The 17,735-nt window shown below is 46.2% G+C and overlaps 1 protein-coding gene across 1 annotated transcript in view; it reads left to right on the top strand.

Moving 5' to 3' along the window:
- The first annotated feature begins 305 nt into the window (after positions 1-305).
- NFRKB (nuclear factor related to kappaB binding protein) overlaps positions 306-17,735 on the top strand; it is a 33,582-nt gene continuing 16,152 nt past the window's right edge. The window contains exons 1-10 of the mRNA XM_066607231.1: positions 306-429; positions 970-1,114; positions 2,453-2,654; positions 13,549-13,676; positions 13,769-13,943; positions 14,036-14,137; positions 15,148-15,221; positions 15,718-15,802; positions 17,174-17,360; positions 17,563-17,671. Of these exons, the coding sequence (XP_066463328.1) occupies positions 980-1,114; positions 2,453-2,654; positions 13,549-13,676; positions 13,769-13,943; positions 14,036-14,137; positions 15,148-15,221; positions 15,718-15,802; positions 17,174-17,360; positions 17,563-17,671 (1,197 nt within the window). The 5' untranslated portion in view covers positions 306-429; positions 970-979. The remainder of the gene's footprint in view (positions 430-969; positions 1,115-2,452; positions 2,655-13,548; positions 13,677-13,768; positions 13,944-14,035; positions 14,138-15,147; positions 15,222-15,717; positions 15,803-17,173; positions 17,361-17,562; positions 17,672-17,735) is intronic.

Genomic DNA, 17,735 nt, shown 5'->3' on the forward strand with positions numbered 1-17,735 from the left:
GAACTCGGCCCGCAGAGAACAAACCGCCGCGGCGCCGGGAGCTCTCGTGTCTGGGAGGGAAGGAAGACATGCGAGCAGCCGGCGGGGAGCGCTTGCAGCATAGCGGCTCTGTCACCCCTCCGCCGGCCTGCGGCGTCTATCAGGGCTGCTGCCTCCCCACTGCCGGCTGCAGCGTGGTCACTGTACAGAGGACCCGTTGGCAGCTCCAGGCGGCGAGCAGTGTCCGCGTTCTGTACGTGACGCCAGGGTGCATGCTGGGAACAGGAAGTGTTTCCCACGTGGGGATGTTTGCTTCCGGTGGGTCACTTCCGGCAAAGAAAGCGGAAGCCGGTACCGGGCAGACAGGATGTTCGGAAGACTGGTGAGCCGAGCTGGACGGTGCGGGGGGACCAATGTCACTGAGGAGAGGAGGTGAAAACCCCCCAGGAGGTGAGGGGCTCCGCGGGACAGGACCAGTCACACCCCAGGGGCAGTTACTGTGTCAGATAGATATGGGGTGTTTGTGGGTCTGTGGATATGGGGGGGACTATAGAAGAGCAGGTTGTACGCCATGGGGGTTGTGGGTACAGGCTGTACATCATGTGGATATGGGGGTGCAGTATTAGGGCAGGTTGTACGCCATGCAGATATAGAGGTTCTGTCACGGAGCAGGTTGTGTGTCTATGGATATGGGGGGGGGGGGGGGTTGTGGGGTCATGGCTGTACATCAGGGGTACGGTAGGAGGGCAGGCTGTACATTATGCAGATATGGGGGTGCAGTATTAGGACAGGTTGTGTATCATGCAGATATAGAGGTTCTGTCATGGAGCGGGTTGTGCATCTATAGGTATAGCGGGTTAGGCTGTGCGTCATGTGGGGGCGCAGCAGAGGGGCTGCCAGGAATGTGGGGGCGCAGCAGAGTGGCCAGGACGGGGCGCAGTGAGCCTATGCGCGCTTCTCCATTTCTCTTTTATCTCGTGTTTCCTTCAGCTAAGACGACATGGACTCCCTGGACACGATGCTGACGGACCCCCTGGACCTGGGGCCGTGCTTGGACAGCAATGGGACGGGGATCATGGAGCCGTGTTTACTGGGAGGCACAAGAGTCAGTCTTCCTGAAGACTTGCTGGAGGATGTAAGCGCACCCTGTTGTGTATACTCCTGCGGTCTGTGAAGCATCAGCCCCGCTCACGCCCCGCCGCTGCAGCCTGGCTGACTGTGCTGGCTTCATCCCTCAGCATATGTCCGTGTATAGAATGGCGTCCTCTCAGCAGAGCTCTGCACAGCCTCCTGCTGCCCCCGTACACTACGATAGTGCAGTCCAGTAATGTCGCCAGCATGCGGTAAGGGAGGCGGGTGACGCCACTGACTGCGCTTCATATAACACTGAGGTTTTCTGATGATTGAGCCTTATCTGTCATAGAAGAGCGGAGGCTCAGACTTCACAACAAGGGGCTGACGCTGAGGCCCCGGGGCCGCCATCAAACACGTGACTGCAGCGTGAAGATAAAGATGCTTATAATCATCTAGTCTGCTGGGAAGCCAGCGCCATCAGTGTTTAGTAAAATGCTCTGCAATTCCCCCCCCCCCCAATTTTTTTTTTTTGATTCATGTGTGCAAAATTTAAAAGACCTCTGCTTGCTGGTAGTGAATGGGAACCTTCTTATTTACCTCAAAACACAGAAAACCTGCCCTTACATAATTTTGACAGGTGATTGTTACTCGAGAAGAGCAATGCTCGCTCAAGTATCTGCCTTTACCGAGCGTGCTCGCTCATCTCTAATCCTCAGGATAGGTCATCAATAGCTGGTCGGTGGGCGTCTGCTGCTTGAGATTCCCACTGATCAGCTGATTGTCTGGACGCAGTCAAAGCCAGAAGTGTAATAGACAGCTTCACTCTCATTACAATCAATGGTAACGATGCCTCCTATTAAACTTGCTAACCACCAATAACGACATCCAGCCAGCTGCACTGACAGCAGGCCGGACTATCAGCTGATCAGTGGAGATCCAGAGCGACAGACCCCTGCTGATCAAGTATTGAGGACCTATCCTGAGGACAGTTTATCAATAGTAAACGCCTCGAATACCCCTTTAAAATGTATTAGTGCTGGTAAAATGTCTGGAGTCCACTCTGATTGGCTCCAACAGGGTTGTCCAGGCTGGATACAATTGTAACAAAATCTCAGCTGTGAGGCATATTGGGTTAGGACAGGTTTTTGGTTCCCATTCGCTGCCTATATTTGGGTGACTCAGCAGGAGTGCTGCAGTACAAGTCTTATTGAAATGTGTTACTGGTAGCATGAAGAATATTGTGTTGCTGCAGTCATCCAGCAAGCCATTGCTTCTATAGCTTTTAGATACATGATGCTGCGCACATCGGAGCTGTCATCCCCACACCCATCAGTCAGTGCTCCGCAGATATTTGCTATAGTTGAAGCAATTCTGTGTTTTTCCTTCTCTCTGTCAACAGCCTGAGCTCTTCTTTGATGTGGTCAGCGTGGACACCTGGCAGAATGTCTTATCGGACTCACAGCGGGAGCACCTGCGCCAATTTCTTCCATCTTTCCCAGAGAACAACACAGAGCAGCAGGAGCAGGCCGTCCAGTCCCTCTTCATTGGGGAGAACTTCCGTTTTGGGAATCCTGTGCACGTTGCTCAGAAGCTCTTCAGGGGTGAGTTTAGCTCTGCACCCAGGGTGCTACTGTGTTTCCCTGATAATAAGCCCTACCCCAATGAGAAGACCTACCCCAATTTGTGACAAGGGAGGGGGGGAGGGCTTGAAATATAAGCTCTCCCCCGGGGGCTTACATGTAGCTAGGCTACATGTAAAAAAAAAAACAAACTCATCTAGCAGCCGCTGTTTGGGTGCTCGCGCTGGACTGTGGCGCTGCTGCAGGCTGCCGTGTCCTCCTTCACACCGGCGGAGCAGTTCTTCCTGGAAGCGTGGGCTTAAATACTCCACTTCCAGCAAACTAATGCTCAGATCGGTTAACCCCTTAACGACCAGCCCATAGTGTTTTTACGTCCTCCCGAAGTGGGCTTTATTCTCTGAGGACGTAAAAACATGCTTCCTGCAGAGAATAATGCCCCTCGGGCTGTGGACGTGACAGCTCCATGCTGTCGGTGTCCGCAGGTAGCCAACAGCATGGAGCTGTCATCCCGGGCTGTTCGGAGCCCCCCCCCCCCCCCGGCATTGCGATCGGCGCTATGCAATGGATAGCGCCGATCGCAAAAAAGTAAATAAAAGTGCAATAAAAGTTAAAGATTCAGCTGCTCTGATGGATCGGATCCATCGGAGCAGCTGAAATTACTCACCGATGTCCGCCGCACGACTCCCAGCTGTCCCGATGCTCCGGGCGCCGTAGCCGTCCTTCTGCGCATGCGCACCAGGCGGCATTACGTCAGCCACATGCGCAGAAGGCCCGGCGGCGCGGGAGACTTAAAATCTCCTGGCTCCCGGCTCCTGTAGGTAGCCGGGAGGCAGGAGATGTCAGCGGGGACTGCGGTGAGCGGTCCCCGGTACCGCGATCGCCGTTATACAACGGATAACGACGATCGCGGAAAAGTGAAAAAAAGTGTAAAAAAAGAAAAGTTTCACCTCCCCTCATGGATCGGATCCATGAGGGGAGGTGAAAATACTCAGCGGACCCCCCGCTGGCTTCTGTGATGTGCCGATGCGGCGCGCATGCGCAGAAGCCGGCGAGCCCGGCAAATTCAAAATCTCCCTGCACCCGGCTGTCACAGATAGCCGACTGCAGGGAGATTTGACTGGGGACCGCTGTATGCGGTTTCCAGTCATATGATCACCGTTATCCATCGGATAACGATGATCATATAAAGTTAAAAAGTAAAAAAAAAAAAAAAAAAAGTTTAAAAAGTTAAAGTTTCATCTCCCCTTATGGATCGTATCCGTAAGGGGGGATGAAATTACGTACCCAAGGTCCCGGATTTGTTCCCTGGTGGGATGTTGATCCGCGGATCTTACCCCAGCTTCGGCGCATGCTCCCGTCAGCATGATGGCGGACGCATGCGCAAAAGTGAAAGATTGCCCAAGAAATGTAAAATCTCCCTGCTGCTGGCTACAAAAGGTAGCCAAGAGCCTGGAGATGTCACAGGGAGCCGCGGTATGCGGTTACTGGTCACGTGATCGCCGTTATCCAATGCATAATGGCGATCACGTAAAAGTTCTTTTAAAAGTGGCAGTTTCATTTCCCCTCACCGATGCGATCGGTTGGGGGAGATGAAACATCTTCTTGGAGGCTTCCGCATTTGAATCCAGATGCGATTATCCTCCATGGACCCTTCTGGCTGCTGCGCATGCGCCCGCCGGCAAAAAGCCGGACACATTCGCAGGAGTCGGGAAGCCCAGGAAATTTTAAATCTCCTTGCTCCCAGTGACCAATGGTTGCTGAGTGCTTGGAGCAGTGACCGGCGGCCTCGCTGAGCGGTCCCCGGTCACGTGATAAAGTAGCGATCTAACATTAGGCAGGTCACACATGACCGGAGAGGAATTACAGGTTCTGCATGCGCTTGATCAGCGGTAATCCACGGATCAATCGCATGCATTGGATTACACAATTCCCCCCAATTAGCGTGTCGGAATTGCGTAATCCACTCGCAGAAACAGAACACAGCATGCTATATTTTACCACGAATATCTGCGACCTAGAGCCCTTTGTGCTCTATGACCGCGGATATACTTGCACCCCATATGCAAACACATTGTGTACGGGCTGCAGGTACCCGAGTCATCTCTAAGCGACGGCGCGGGAAATGCAAACAAAAAACCGCCTGTGTGAGTAGGCAGTTATGCGCAGTACATTACGCAACCGTATGCAGGGTCACAGCCGGGCTCACAGCTGGAATCCGCTGCAGGCCTCGGCAAGCGGATTCCGCCTACGGCTACGTGAGCCCGGCGTTATTCAGACCGCTACCAGTAATCCGTAATTTACAAGAAGCCCCGGGAACGCTCGCCTTCCTGCAGTTCCAGGAGCAGCTTGTTGAGCGCCTTCTCTGTGAGACCGCTGCACCGCAGCAAGATTACAAAGCCTCACAGCGCCACTTTCTACACCCCATCCCCGCTGCTGAGGTTACGAAATACCCCCCAAAATACATGAGAGGAGGGGGGGGGATACCCGGTTTTCTTGCCCCATGTGCCCAGCCCAACCAGCCTCCGTAATTACCCCTGTCTTCGGACATAAAACGCAGTTTATATTATTACCTTTATCTAATATTTAGGGAATGCCAAAAAATGGGGATGGTGGGGGGGGATTATTTTTAGGAAGTCAAATTTTTTTCCGTATAAGTGGGCAATGGGGCCTGGAATTTATTCAGTTCTGCCCTGAAATCCAGCGGGCATTCCCTCCATTATGGGCCTAGCCATGTGTCCTGTAAGTAGATTAGGGCCACAATGGGTATGTTTCTGAATACGGGACAAACAGGGGTATCCATTTTGGGGTGAAAGTCTTCATTCCTATGTACACTGTACAAAAAAAACAGTTTTTAAATTGACAAAATTGCCAAACAAATGAAAATCGTAATTTTTTCCTTTTGCTTTGCTTAGATTCATTCAAATACTTTGGGGTCAAAATACGCAGTACACCCCTAGATGAATTTGTTAAGGGGTCTAGTTTTTAAAATGGGGTCATTTGTGGGGGTTCTTTATCGTTTTGGCCGCTCAATGGCTCTACAAGTGGGCAATGGGGCCTGGAATTTATTCCGTTGTACCCTGAAATCCAACGGGTGCTCCTTCCATTATAGGCCTAGCTATGTTTCCTTTAAGTAGATTAGGGCCACAATGGGTATGTTTCTGAACACGGGACAAACAGGGGTATCCATTTTGGGGCGAAAGTCTTCATTCCTATGTACACTTTCCAAAAAAAACAGTTTTTAAATTGAGACAATTGCCAAAAAAATGAAAATCGTAATGTTTTCCTTCTGCTTGGCTTAGATTCATTCAAAAACTGTGAAGTCAAAAAAGTCATCATACCCCTAGATAAATTCGTTAGGGGGTCTACTTTTCAAAATGGGGTCACTTGTGGGGGTTCTCCATCGTTTTGGTCACTCAATGGCTCTACAAGTGGGCAATGGGGCCTAAATCTCCTTCAAGCAAAATTTCTGTTCCGAAAGCCACCGATTGCTCCTTTCATTTTGGGCCCCATTGTGCATCCAAACGTAAGATTAGGGCCACAATGGGTATGTTTCTGAGCACGGGAGAAACAGGGGTATCCATTCTGGGGTGCAAATCCTAATTTTCATGTGTACTATAGAAAAAAGTCCTGTCTTTAAAATGACATATTTGCAAAAATATGAAATTTTTGTTTTTCTCTTCTAAATTGCATTGACTCCTGAAAAAAAACTGTGGGGTTAAAATACTCATGACACCCCTCAGTGAATACGTTAAAGGGTGTAGTTTTTAAAATGGGGTCACTTGTGGGGGTATCTATCATTTTGACTCCTATGAGCCTTTCCAATCTTGGATTGGTGTAGGAAAACAAAGTGTTCCTTAAAATGCTGAAAAGTAATGTTACATTTGTACGTCTCCTAAATGGTTAAAAAAAAAAAGTTTTTCCAATGTGCACCCAAAATAAAGTAAACGGATGGAAATATAAATCTTAGCAAAAATTTCTATATTATGTTTGCACATATTTGAGATATTGCAGTTGGAAATATGAAAAAATGACGATTTTTTCAAAATTTTCCCAATTTTGGCGCTTTTAATAAATAAACACAAATTCTATCGGTCTTTTTTTCCCACCTAAATGAAGTACAACATGTGGCGATAAAACAATGTCAGAATCGCTTGGATATGCAAAACCTTTCTGGTCTTTTTCCATGCTAAAGTGACACGTGTCAGATTTGCAAAATTTGGCCTGGTCATTAAGGCGTAAACAGGCTTGGTCACTAAGGGGTTAATCGAGCGCCGGGTCAGTCAATGAAAGCCGGCGCTGGATTAACCAATCACAGCCATTCAGTGATGTCAAGCGCCGTCTCTCATTGGCTGACGTGGAGCTTGATTTAACCAATCAGAGCATTAGCTTGCTGGAGGCAGGGTATTCAAGCCCATGCTTCCAGGAAGAACTGCTCTGTTGGGGTGCAGGAGGACACAGCAGCCTGCAGCAGCGACGGAGACCAGCGCGAGGGACCCGAACGCTGGCTGCTAGGTAGGCAAAAAGTAATATAAGAATGTGTCTTATTTTCTGGGAAACACAGTATTTTATACTTGGTGCTGAAGGTCCAGTGCCTCGAGTGGCACAAAGAGGGTGGCGGTGTTTCTCTGAGTAGTATATTTTTGCTGGAGAACTTAAGACAATTGAGCTGACTGCAATTGATAAAGGGAACAGCCAGAAACCACAGCTGACTTCTCTTCCACCAGTCAGTTTTTGCATGAGAGGAAGGGCAGGGTCATTGTTTGTCTCCCTTTCTCTTATGGCCCATTTACACGGGATGATTATAGTTCGGAATCGTTCAAGCTCCCACAGGAATGTGAATGATATTCGTCCCATGTGAATGCATGCAGAAAGCTGAATGATGTGTCGTCCAGAGCAAACAGCAGTCTTTCACTTTTGAATGACTTATCTGCTTACTGTGACTGGCAGCGGGCGGGGGAGAACACTCCCCGGCCCACTCTGCCTTCATGCCAGCAGCACTGTGAGCGATGCCAGCGATACTTGCTCCTGTGTAACAGCACAGAAGTGCGCATCACTGGGACGAGCTCCTGGGCATAGCTCGTCCCATATAAATGGGGTATTACTGCTTGCATCCTGCAACTGAGTGTCTCTTGTTGTACATACATGTGTATATATACACTGAATGGCCACTTTATTAGATACCCGCCTGTTCACAGTTGGAGCTTCTCTGTATAGAAATTAGGCATGTGACCCCGGAGTGCAGCATATTATCAAGTGAGTGAGTTTTTTTTCCCGGGTTCACTATTAAATGTGAATCCATATAGGAATGGAAAAATCAAGCGATCCGAACGACTTCCAAAGCGACATGGCCATCGGTGCTAAACTAGTTAGAGACAGTATTTTATACACTGCCAACCTTTTCTGGTGCAGCAGAGTCAACAGTATACAGAGGAGGGTGTGATTGATGAAAAACATCCAGTAAAAAGGGATCCCGGGGACATAAACAACTCCTTGATGAAAGTTGTCAGCGGAGGATGTAAAGAATCGTTCTGACAAGCAGGTGGTGGACAGTCAAACAAATTACAACCGAATACAATTCTGATGCTCCAACTAATGTGTCCGAAAGCGCAACTCATTGTTCCTTAGCACGGATTTGGTATAACAGCAGAATTACAGCAGAAGACCCATTTAAGTGCCATTGTTGTCTAAGGGTGCCTACCCACTAGCGATTTAAAATTTTTTTCTTAAATTTTTTTCTTGTGCTGCGAGAGCGAGTGAAAACACACGCCTCGCAGCACAAAGAAAACTGCGATATCGCTAAATGCTGTCAGTGGGGCCGGCAGCAGCACCAGCCCCATTGAAAGCAGTGGGTTGCAGGCAACCCCCGAAGCGATGATGCTCGGGGAAAGGATTGAAATCTAAGCTCTTCCCTGAAAATCATTCTTAGCTGGTGAAAAATAATAATAAATACTCGCCTCTCAGGCGCTTGCTACGGCTGGCTCTCTGGCACTGCTGTGAAGCTCTTTCAGCAGGTGGGAATTTAAAAATCCCTGCCTCCTGAAAGGGCTGTGCTGATTGGCTGAGCACTCAGCCAATCACAGGCAGCGCACAGCCATACCCTGCAGGGAAGAAGGAAACCCCTGCCACAGCTGTCAGAGCTGTGGCAGAAGTCCGTGATGTACTCCCTATGTTTTCAGTGGGGCTAGCGCTGCTGCCATTGGCTCCATTGAAAACACTGAGCGATTATTGCTAATTTGTTCTCTGCGCTCCGAGGCTGCAGTGAAAATCATTGGTTTCATAATCCTTGCTCTCGCATCGCAGGAAAAAATATCATTAGTGGGTAGGCACCCTAAGAGATAAAGGCAAGACTCCAGAGAGCAAAAGAGCACAAAAAGTGGATGATTGAGCAGTGGAAAAGCAATGCCTGTTCAGATGAAGCCATATTTTTGTTGCACCTTGCTGATGGGAGATCAGAATTTGGCACAAGCAGCATGAATCATGAAGCTTTTCTGTCAGCTGTTCAGAGCATGTCAGTACCACCATCTAATTTGCTGCAACTGCAAGAAACTTCCTATCTGCATGGGGCAATATTCCTGCCGAGCGATTTTATCACCTAGTCACTAAAGCTTCTAGGACAGGAGAAGGTAAAAAGAGCTGCTGCCATCATCATGGTCATTACCAGCTAAACATCTGCTACCAGTCATTTATTGGCAAAACTGACCCCTCGGAGAGAGGCTCTAGTACCCTGTTGTACCGCCCCTAGCTTGGATACAAGATGTGATACAGGTGGGCATGGAGGCTCTAGTACCCTGTTGTACCGCCCCTAGCTTGGATACAAGATGTGATACAGGTGGGCATGGAGGCTCTAGTACCCTGTTGTACCACCTCTAGCTTGGGTACAAGATGTGATACGGGTGGGCATGGAGGCTCTAGTACCCTGTTGTACCGCCTCTAGCTTGGATACAAGATGTGATATGGGGATTTGGGGGGCATGAAGGCATACAGGTTCTGTATTGTATTCTGCAACATACCACAGAGAAATGCAAAAAATTTTCCCCGCGCTCCAAGGGTTAAAATGAATACAGACCTCCGGTTCGTAATAAATATACCTGTTTTATTGCTACGCGTTTTGGCAATCAAAATACGCCTTTCTCAAGCAAAATATACATACACATTACACTTAAAAACTTTCTTATATACACATACATGTAAACTTTTACTCACACGTTGCTCGCACAGCAGACGCCATCAGTGTCCGTCCTCCATAGGGAGGGGTTTCAGTCATGTGATACAGGTCATGGGATCAGAGTTCTCAGAATATGGAACGCAAGATACGTTCCATTCGTCTTTCATAAAATCAGTTGCAGAAAAAAGCGTCATTTAATATGTGAAGTGGTCCCATCATCCCCGTGATTCCACCACATTATGTCAAAGCCTCTCATAAATAACAAAAAGAAAAATGAGCATCATATATGAATATACGCATATATTATTTTCCACTAAAACAAATAATCAGTTCCTCCTCTGGATAAAATCCAAGGATTAATTAATGCTCTTTCTAATACTAAAAACTTCAATAAAAAAGATTTTTTTTTACTCAAAAAAAAAAATCCTTTTTTGTGTATATATATATATATAATATAAAAACATAAATCAATCTGGAATACAATACAAATATCTATCCTATAATAAATAATAATAGATACCAAATATTTTGCTTATCAAATGGAATATAATATATACATGTATATGGAATAAAATACATATAAATATAAAATATTAAAAATCAATTTCTATATATATTAAATTATATCACATTTTTTTCTAAAACCTCATTTAAACCAAATGGTGTTAATGTGTTTAAACGATAGATCCAGAACATCTCTCTTTTACGTAACTGGCTAGTGGAATGGGACGGAACATATTCCAATGGGGTTACGTTAAGGAATTTGGTTAGATGGTGGTGGGATTCCGAAAAATGTCAGGATACGCTGTGTTTAAATTCTCTCCTTATATTAAACTTGTGACTGGAGATCCGATTTTTTTAGCCTGGGTTCACACAGAGCGGATTTGCCGCGGAAATTCCGTCGGTAATTTTGCCGCGGCAAATCCGCCGGCGGCCGCTAATCTCGGGATTACCCAGCCATGTGGACGAGATTTCTCAGAAATCTCGTCCACACGGGGAGGCCAATCCGCTGCGGCTAATCCGGCCGAAACCGCAGCCGCGGCTTTGCCGACCGCAGCATGTCCATTCTTTTTTCTTTCCGCTGCGGCCGCGCTCTCCTCTATGGGAGCGTCGGCCGCAGCGGAAGGGCGAGCGGCCGGGCCGCTTCAAAGCCGCCGCGGGTTTTTCCGCGGCGGTTCTCCCGGCAGAAATCTCGCGGTTTTTGCTGCGGCCAAACTGCGGGATTTCCAGCGGGAACACGCCCCGTGTGACCCCAGCCTTAATGCATTTTTAGTTCTACCAACATACTTTAAGCCACAGGGGCATTCTAATAAATAAATACCAAATCTATATTTACATGACATCTCAATCGGTTTAACCCCTTCTCCCATCTCTATTAATTTCCTACCCTGTAAGATATGTGCACAACATTTGCATTTCTTCTTGTTACATTTGTATATCCCCGAACCTAGATTGTTTATGGATTTCTTCTCATGGATCTTTTTTTAACTCCGGTCTAGAAGGTGCCAGGATATATTGGATCGTTTTATTTCTCCTAACAACTAATTTGGGATTATTACTTATGGATTCTGACAAAATAGTGTCATTAACTAAAAGGGACCAATTATTTTTACTAATTTTCCTAATTACTTTGTGTTGGCTGCTAAATTTAGTGATAAAATAGGGTCCTTTCTCTTTATCTTTCACATTTGTGTGGTTAGGGGCGTGGCTTATTACGACATGGGATTTTTACCTGCATCGTTATAAAAAGGATAGGGCTGTTAAAAAAACAAACAAAAAAAACACAGGGAGTAACGCTGGAGCGCTGGATGGGCTATTGGTATACATTATATTTCAAATTAACATGCTGCAGAATTAAATCCCGCACCACATGTCAGTGCCCACAATGATTTTGTGCAGATTGTTTCCACACTTTGTGGATGATGTTCAAAATCTCAAACACTTTGCTGCTACAGCTACTATAAATTCCACAACTAATCCGCCCCGTGTAGTAATGGTGTCTCCCTCCACCCCCCACCCCCCCTCCATGTTGGTGGCCCCAGTGGTAATGGCAACCCCCACAGCAGCCCGCGGCTGTAATAGCGGCCCCCTATTGCAGCCCACGGCCGTAATAGTGGCCCCGGCTGTAATATTAACCGCTCCTCCCACAGTAATAACATTACCCCCCCCCCCCCCCCCCCCCCCAACCCATATACTTACCGACTCCTTGCAGTCCCGCACTCACTGTGTCCCCGCTGCCGGCTCTGTGGTCATGCGTCCCCGGCTCTCTGGATTAAACATGCCCCCAGCCAATCAGAAGCTGGGGGCGTTAACATTTGTCAAAACTACTGTAGTATGTCGCCACCCTAGCTTCCAGTGGCAACATAATACACCAGTACCCAGCCGGTGAACCGCGGCACCCCTGGCAGCCTTTCACGGCACCCCGGTTGGGAACCACTGGTGTAGAGAATACTATTCTCTCTCTTTTAATATTACTGATTGTTTTTTATTCTTCAATAAATCTATTCTATCTAGATTATTCACCTTTTTTACCGCCTTATTTAGAATGAATTTATTATATCCTCTCTTTTTTAACTTCTTGCAAATGTTTTCTCTTGACACTACATATTTCTGGGTTTCCGAACACTCTCTTATTGGACAAAAGTAATATGGTAAAGGGTTAACAATCGTGTGGAATGTTTGTTTTTAATTAGCTACATGTAGGTTAAAGGAAGTAGAGACTGACAACCTAACAAGGTGATCAAGACTCCCTGGAGGAGTAGAAATGTGTCCTTACATTTTACTCATTTGTATGGCACTCTAAAATAATGGCTTTGTATATCTGCCTTAGATGGAACTGCAGGACGAGTTTTGCAACAAAATGACAACTTCTTCTAGGGGCTGGATTTTTTTCTTAGCGAGTGTATGTACAGTGTGTTTCTGTGTGGGCACATGCAATGGCCTCAGTAGTGCATGTGTGAAGTGTAATGTAGGCCTAGTGCTTGTGCATATGTAATATTATAGTAACTTCACCTGTCTGTTTTGGGGAGACTATTATTTTAAGTAGTATTTAATATAATTGGGGAGGCAAATGATGGGATCAGGCTAGCCCAGGAGCTTGGAATTTGATTTGCGAATTTAACAAAACATAGGTATGTGTATCGATGTGTAAAGGCCCATTTAGACACAGCGATTATCGCTCCAAATTCACTCAAAAGCCGTCTTTTGAGCAATAATCATTGTCTAAATGTGCGCATCTTTCAGTTTTCTGCCAAACGACGTTTTTCAGTTCTGCCTGAAAACCATCGTTCGTCAGAACGGCTGATAAGCAGGACCGCAAACTGTGCTCTGCCTGGGGAGCGCTGATTACAGCTGATAAAATTCTATTAGCTTTCAGTCCCTCTGGCAGATCAAGGCAAAAGTAATCAGGAAACAGTGGGTCGTGTGTTTACAGCTCCCAGCGGCTCACGCGCTGCTACTTGGCACTAATAGGCATTAGTGCCAAGTAGTAGTTTATGCAAAATGATCGCTCAAAAGCCATCTTTTGAGCGATCATCTTTGCAGTGTTAATGCTCCCTAACTCTTCTGTCAATGTTCAGTGAAGTTGTTGTTTCTCTTTTTTAATGACTAATGACTAAGCTTTCATTTCATGCTTCATACATAATGTGAGGTTTGTGGCCCAATTACTGAAATCTGCTTGCAGGCCGTTCGGAGGGGTTCTGTAGTCTTATGAGCCTGTTATATAAATGTTCTCCCCCTTATCTCTGTCAGACGGTCATTTGAACCCGGAGGTGGTGAAGTATCGGCAGCTGTGCCTCAAATCCCAATACAAGAGATACCTGACGTCTCAGCAGCAGTATTTTCACAACCTACTGAAACAAATCCTAGCGTCCAGGAAGGTAAAGCCGCCCCACCCATCTACAGTCATGGTTGGTGCTGCGCCATTGATTCTATGGATCCTAGGGGTCACATCTGTCTGTACTGTTTTTAGGAACTTCTTGATGTTGCAAGGAAGAAGGGTCCAGACCTGGTGATGAAGAGAAAGCCAGTCTCTCTGCGAAACTCCCCTGAGGAAAGGGAGAGGAGGGCGCAGCGGCGTTACTTGAAGATCCTGCGAGAAGTCAAGGAGGAGTGCGGAGATGCCACCTTGTCCTCGGAGGAAGAAGGTGAGGATCCGAAGCCTCAAGGCCTTTTTGTCTTTCACCCAGTGACAACGCAAAGCTGTAGATGTGATAAAGCCTCTGCCTTTTATGTTTAGATTTGAGCTCCTGGTTACCAGGGTCCCCCACACAATCCCCCACAGCTGCCGTTCCTCTCCACTCAGTCCCCACACTTTCCACTCAGGACATGAAGACTGCAGGTAAGTTGTGCACACCCTCCAGAAATGATGGACAGAGTAGCTCTTGTGAATTACATGGTCATGATATGCTGTCCTCCTTTTGCTACCTTCTGCCATGGATCTGCTCCTTTAGAGACCTTCTGCATTATCACAAAATGGATACATGTTTCTTAGACTACTCAGTAGTCCTGCAATACGCCCCCTTCTACTCCAAGCCGGGGGGAGTATTGCAGATGACCGTAATGTTGTTTCCACACTTTGTGTCCCCCTTCAGCATCTTATCAGTGTTGTTTCCAGGGCGTTGTCTGAAGCTGCGGCAGTGGAGTATCTACATTGTGTAGGAGGACAGTGGCAGGAGAACATAAAGCATGGACACAGCTCAAAGGTTAATAGCGTTCGTCCAACCTGCAGCAGACTTTATCAGACTATAGACAGGTAGTCTGAGAGGTGTGCAGCTAACAAAATAGTGGGATCTTAAAGGGAAACGATCAACACCTTTCAGCACCATAAACTACCTTATGGGGCTATAAGGTAAAGGAACGGTGAGTACGGGGAGCTGTGTTTCATACTTACCAGGTTCCCTCATTCTTGTGCTGTGTCTCCATGAAGTTGGCGCATGCACACCGCTTGCCTCTTTTCAGACAGCACTGTGCATACAGTCTCCCATTCATCTCTATGGGAGAGCACATACACATAGCCGTCTGAAAAGAGGCATACACTATGTACATGGGGCAATTTCACAAGGACAGGACAGCTGATGTGTGTGAAACGCAACTCCCCGAACTCTCCATTACCTCACCTTTTAAATTCCATAACAGTTTATAGGGCACAAAGGTAATAAGTTCCCTTTAACATGGCAGATACATGGCAAATGGGCGCAAAAGAAAGGCACCAGGTAAATATTACATCATCTACTTCATCACATATCTCATTTTGTCCCTGGACTGGAGGGTTCCTTTAAATATCCCCAGATTTGCACATATTTTGGAGCTTTTATTGAGACTTGAACTATATATATTTTTTGTTTCAAGACAAAGTTGAGCTGACAGAGCGTGATTTGAAACTGTTGTTGCGAAAACACCGTGAGAAGAGAAAACATCAGCCGGTAAGTTACATGGCGAATGGAATGTCTCAAATCCGCAGCGCAAGAGATGATTGTGGGTGTAAACGTATCATAGGAAACCATACAGCTTTTCCCCTTCTGATATGCAGAGCACTAATGACTCCTTGTCCATGCTGTAGATACAACCAGTGGCCTGTCCCCCAGACTCTTACTCAGTACAGGAGAATCCGCTGCAAATCTCCTATTGTAATAGTGAGGCCATGTGTTCAGTCGTCATTGTCTCACTATAAATGCAGCACAGGCACCTGTCAGTATAGTTGGATGTAAATGAAATCTAATCCTTGGCAGCCTACCACATTCATTAGACAGGGTAACAAAGGAGGGAGATGGGCAAATTCTGTAACATGGGGCGGGTAGAGGTCAGAGCGCTGTCTGTCTGCACCAGTTACAATGAGTTGGTACCCCTAATAGTGTACATGGGCTACAGGTCACCTGTGATTATAGACCATATAAATACTTGTCTGTGTCTCTGCTAAAGGATCATCCGGATCTCATGACAGACGATGTGACCATGAATGACATCATGACGCGGGTTAATGCTGGCAGGAAGAATTCTCTAGCAGGTAACAGATGGCTTATTCGTGAATGAAGATTAAGGGGGGGTCCATGGTTGAGGGCACCTGAAGCAAAGTCACTCCGCTAAATAAGCTTTTCTGCAGATATTTTTTTTTTAGACAGTCATACCTGCGTCTATGGAAAACCACATCACTGTATAAAAATATCACATAAAACGCTAACAAATACAAGAGCATTTTAGGCTAATTTTACACAGGCGAGTTCGATATCAGGCCGTTAAAGTTGGCACGATATTTCGCTTAGGAACGTGTCATTTCCCTGCGGATGTGAGGCGTTTTTGTGTCAAAAACTTCTCGCATCACTTCAATGTGAAGAAAAACGTGGCGCAACCCTGGGGGGAGAGAAAATATGAAAGATGGAGGTATGAAGCTGTCAGATGGTGGAGAAACTTGTATTCCAAAGGTGCTGCTATAATATATTTGAGAAGGATGATAATGGCGTAACCTTTTGACATAAAAAAGTTAATTTGAAAGAGGTATATTAGCCAAAAAGATCTCAGTTTATTGTTAAAACCTACTTGTTGGAGTTTGAACCTCTTCTTCAGTACTTGCTGGAGTTATACACCCAAAGATGTTAACCATGTATATAAAACAAGAATTCTGTAGGCATTTAATATGTGAGATCTTTTTGGCTAATTTACCTCTCTCACATTAATGCTTTTACGTCAAAAGCTAGCGCCATTATCACCATTCCAGAAAAGAAAAAAAATTATATATATGCATCACTTCACAGAAGTAGTGATGCTCAGGCACGGCTAATGGGAAACTTTGCATTGCACTCACGTGCGATGTTTGTCGGCCCAGTTGAAACCTATGGCTAAAGCATTCTGAGGAAACGCCGCGGTTTGTTTTTTTTCCCTGCGATGCGGGAAAAAAAACGCTAATGTATGTGACCACATTCAAGTGAATGGGGTTCGCATTCGTGCGAGATTTGTGCGTCTTGCAACATACAAATCTCTTGCGATTTTCCTCGGATGTGTGATATCTGGTATTGTAAAGTCATCTGATGTAGAGAAAACTAAATGCCCCCCTATTGTGCTCAGCCAAGCTGTTCGATAGTAACTACAAAAATATGCACAAGTATAATACTTGATGTAACTCTGTTCTAATGCAGGGTCAATAACGTAACATATGTACACAATGACGCCACTAGCAGAACGAGTGCTGCTCTGAAGTATAAAACTGGGTATAACTTAGATTCAGTAATATTACTTACACATTGATTTCACCAGCAGAATAGCGAGTACAGCTCTGAGTTATAATACAGGATGTAACTCTGGATCAGTACAGAAAGGTAATGTGATGTTCTAATGTAAATGTAGACTTCTGTTTTGACTGACATCAGTTTGTCCTTTTTAGCACTTTTTGATCTTGCTACTATGAAGAGAAGAGTAAAAGAGCGAGATGAACGGAAAAAAAAGAAGATGAAACCTATTAAGACAGAGCCGGATGATTACCCAGAAGTCTCTGAAGAAGCAGACATGATGCCTGCTCTGCTGCCCAATGACCTGTCTGTCCCCGTCCCGCTGACTGCAGTGAAGGAAGAGTGAGTTCTGCCCTCATTCCTTTAGTATTGCAGGTATTATGGGTCGCTGAGAGGTGGTGACTATCTCCTCACCAGCTTTGTATTGTCTGCATGAAACCTCAGAAGGACACTTAATAGCAGACAGTAGATAAGAGCCTTCACCCGGCCTCTGCTGCTACTTTGGCACTTTTGGTTTCTAATTTGTTGTCTTGTTGTTCTGCAGACCCATGGATGACGTGAAGCCACCATTGCCATTTAATGAGATTTCGGTCTGCTTCTTCTCTCTCTTACTGGATATACTGATGGTTGAAGGTCCTTCCAGTTTCATGCTGGTAAGAGGCTGACTTGACTCCACAGTTAAGACTTATTTTACTGTATTCAAACTCTTTCCCTCAT

The sequence above is a fragment of the Eleutherodactylus coqui genome, chromosome 6 (genome assembly GCF_035609145.1).
Source record: "Eleutherodactylus coqui strain aEleCoq1 chromosome 6, aEleCoq1.hap1, whole genome shotgun sequence".
NCBI classification, from domain to species: domain Eukaryota; kingdom Metazoa; phylum Chordata; class Amphibia; order Anura; family Eleutherodactylidae; genus Eleutherodactylus; species Eleutherodactylus coqui.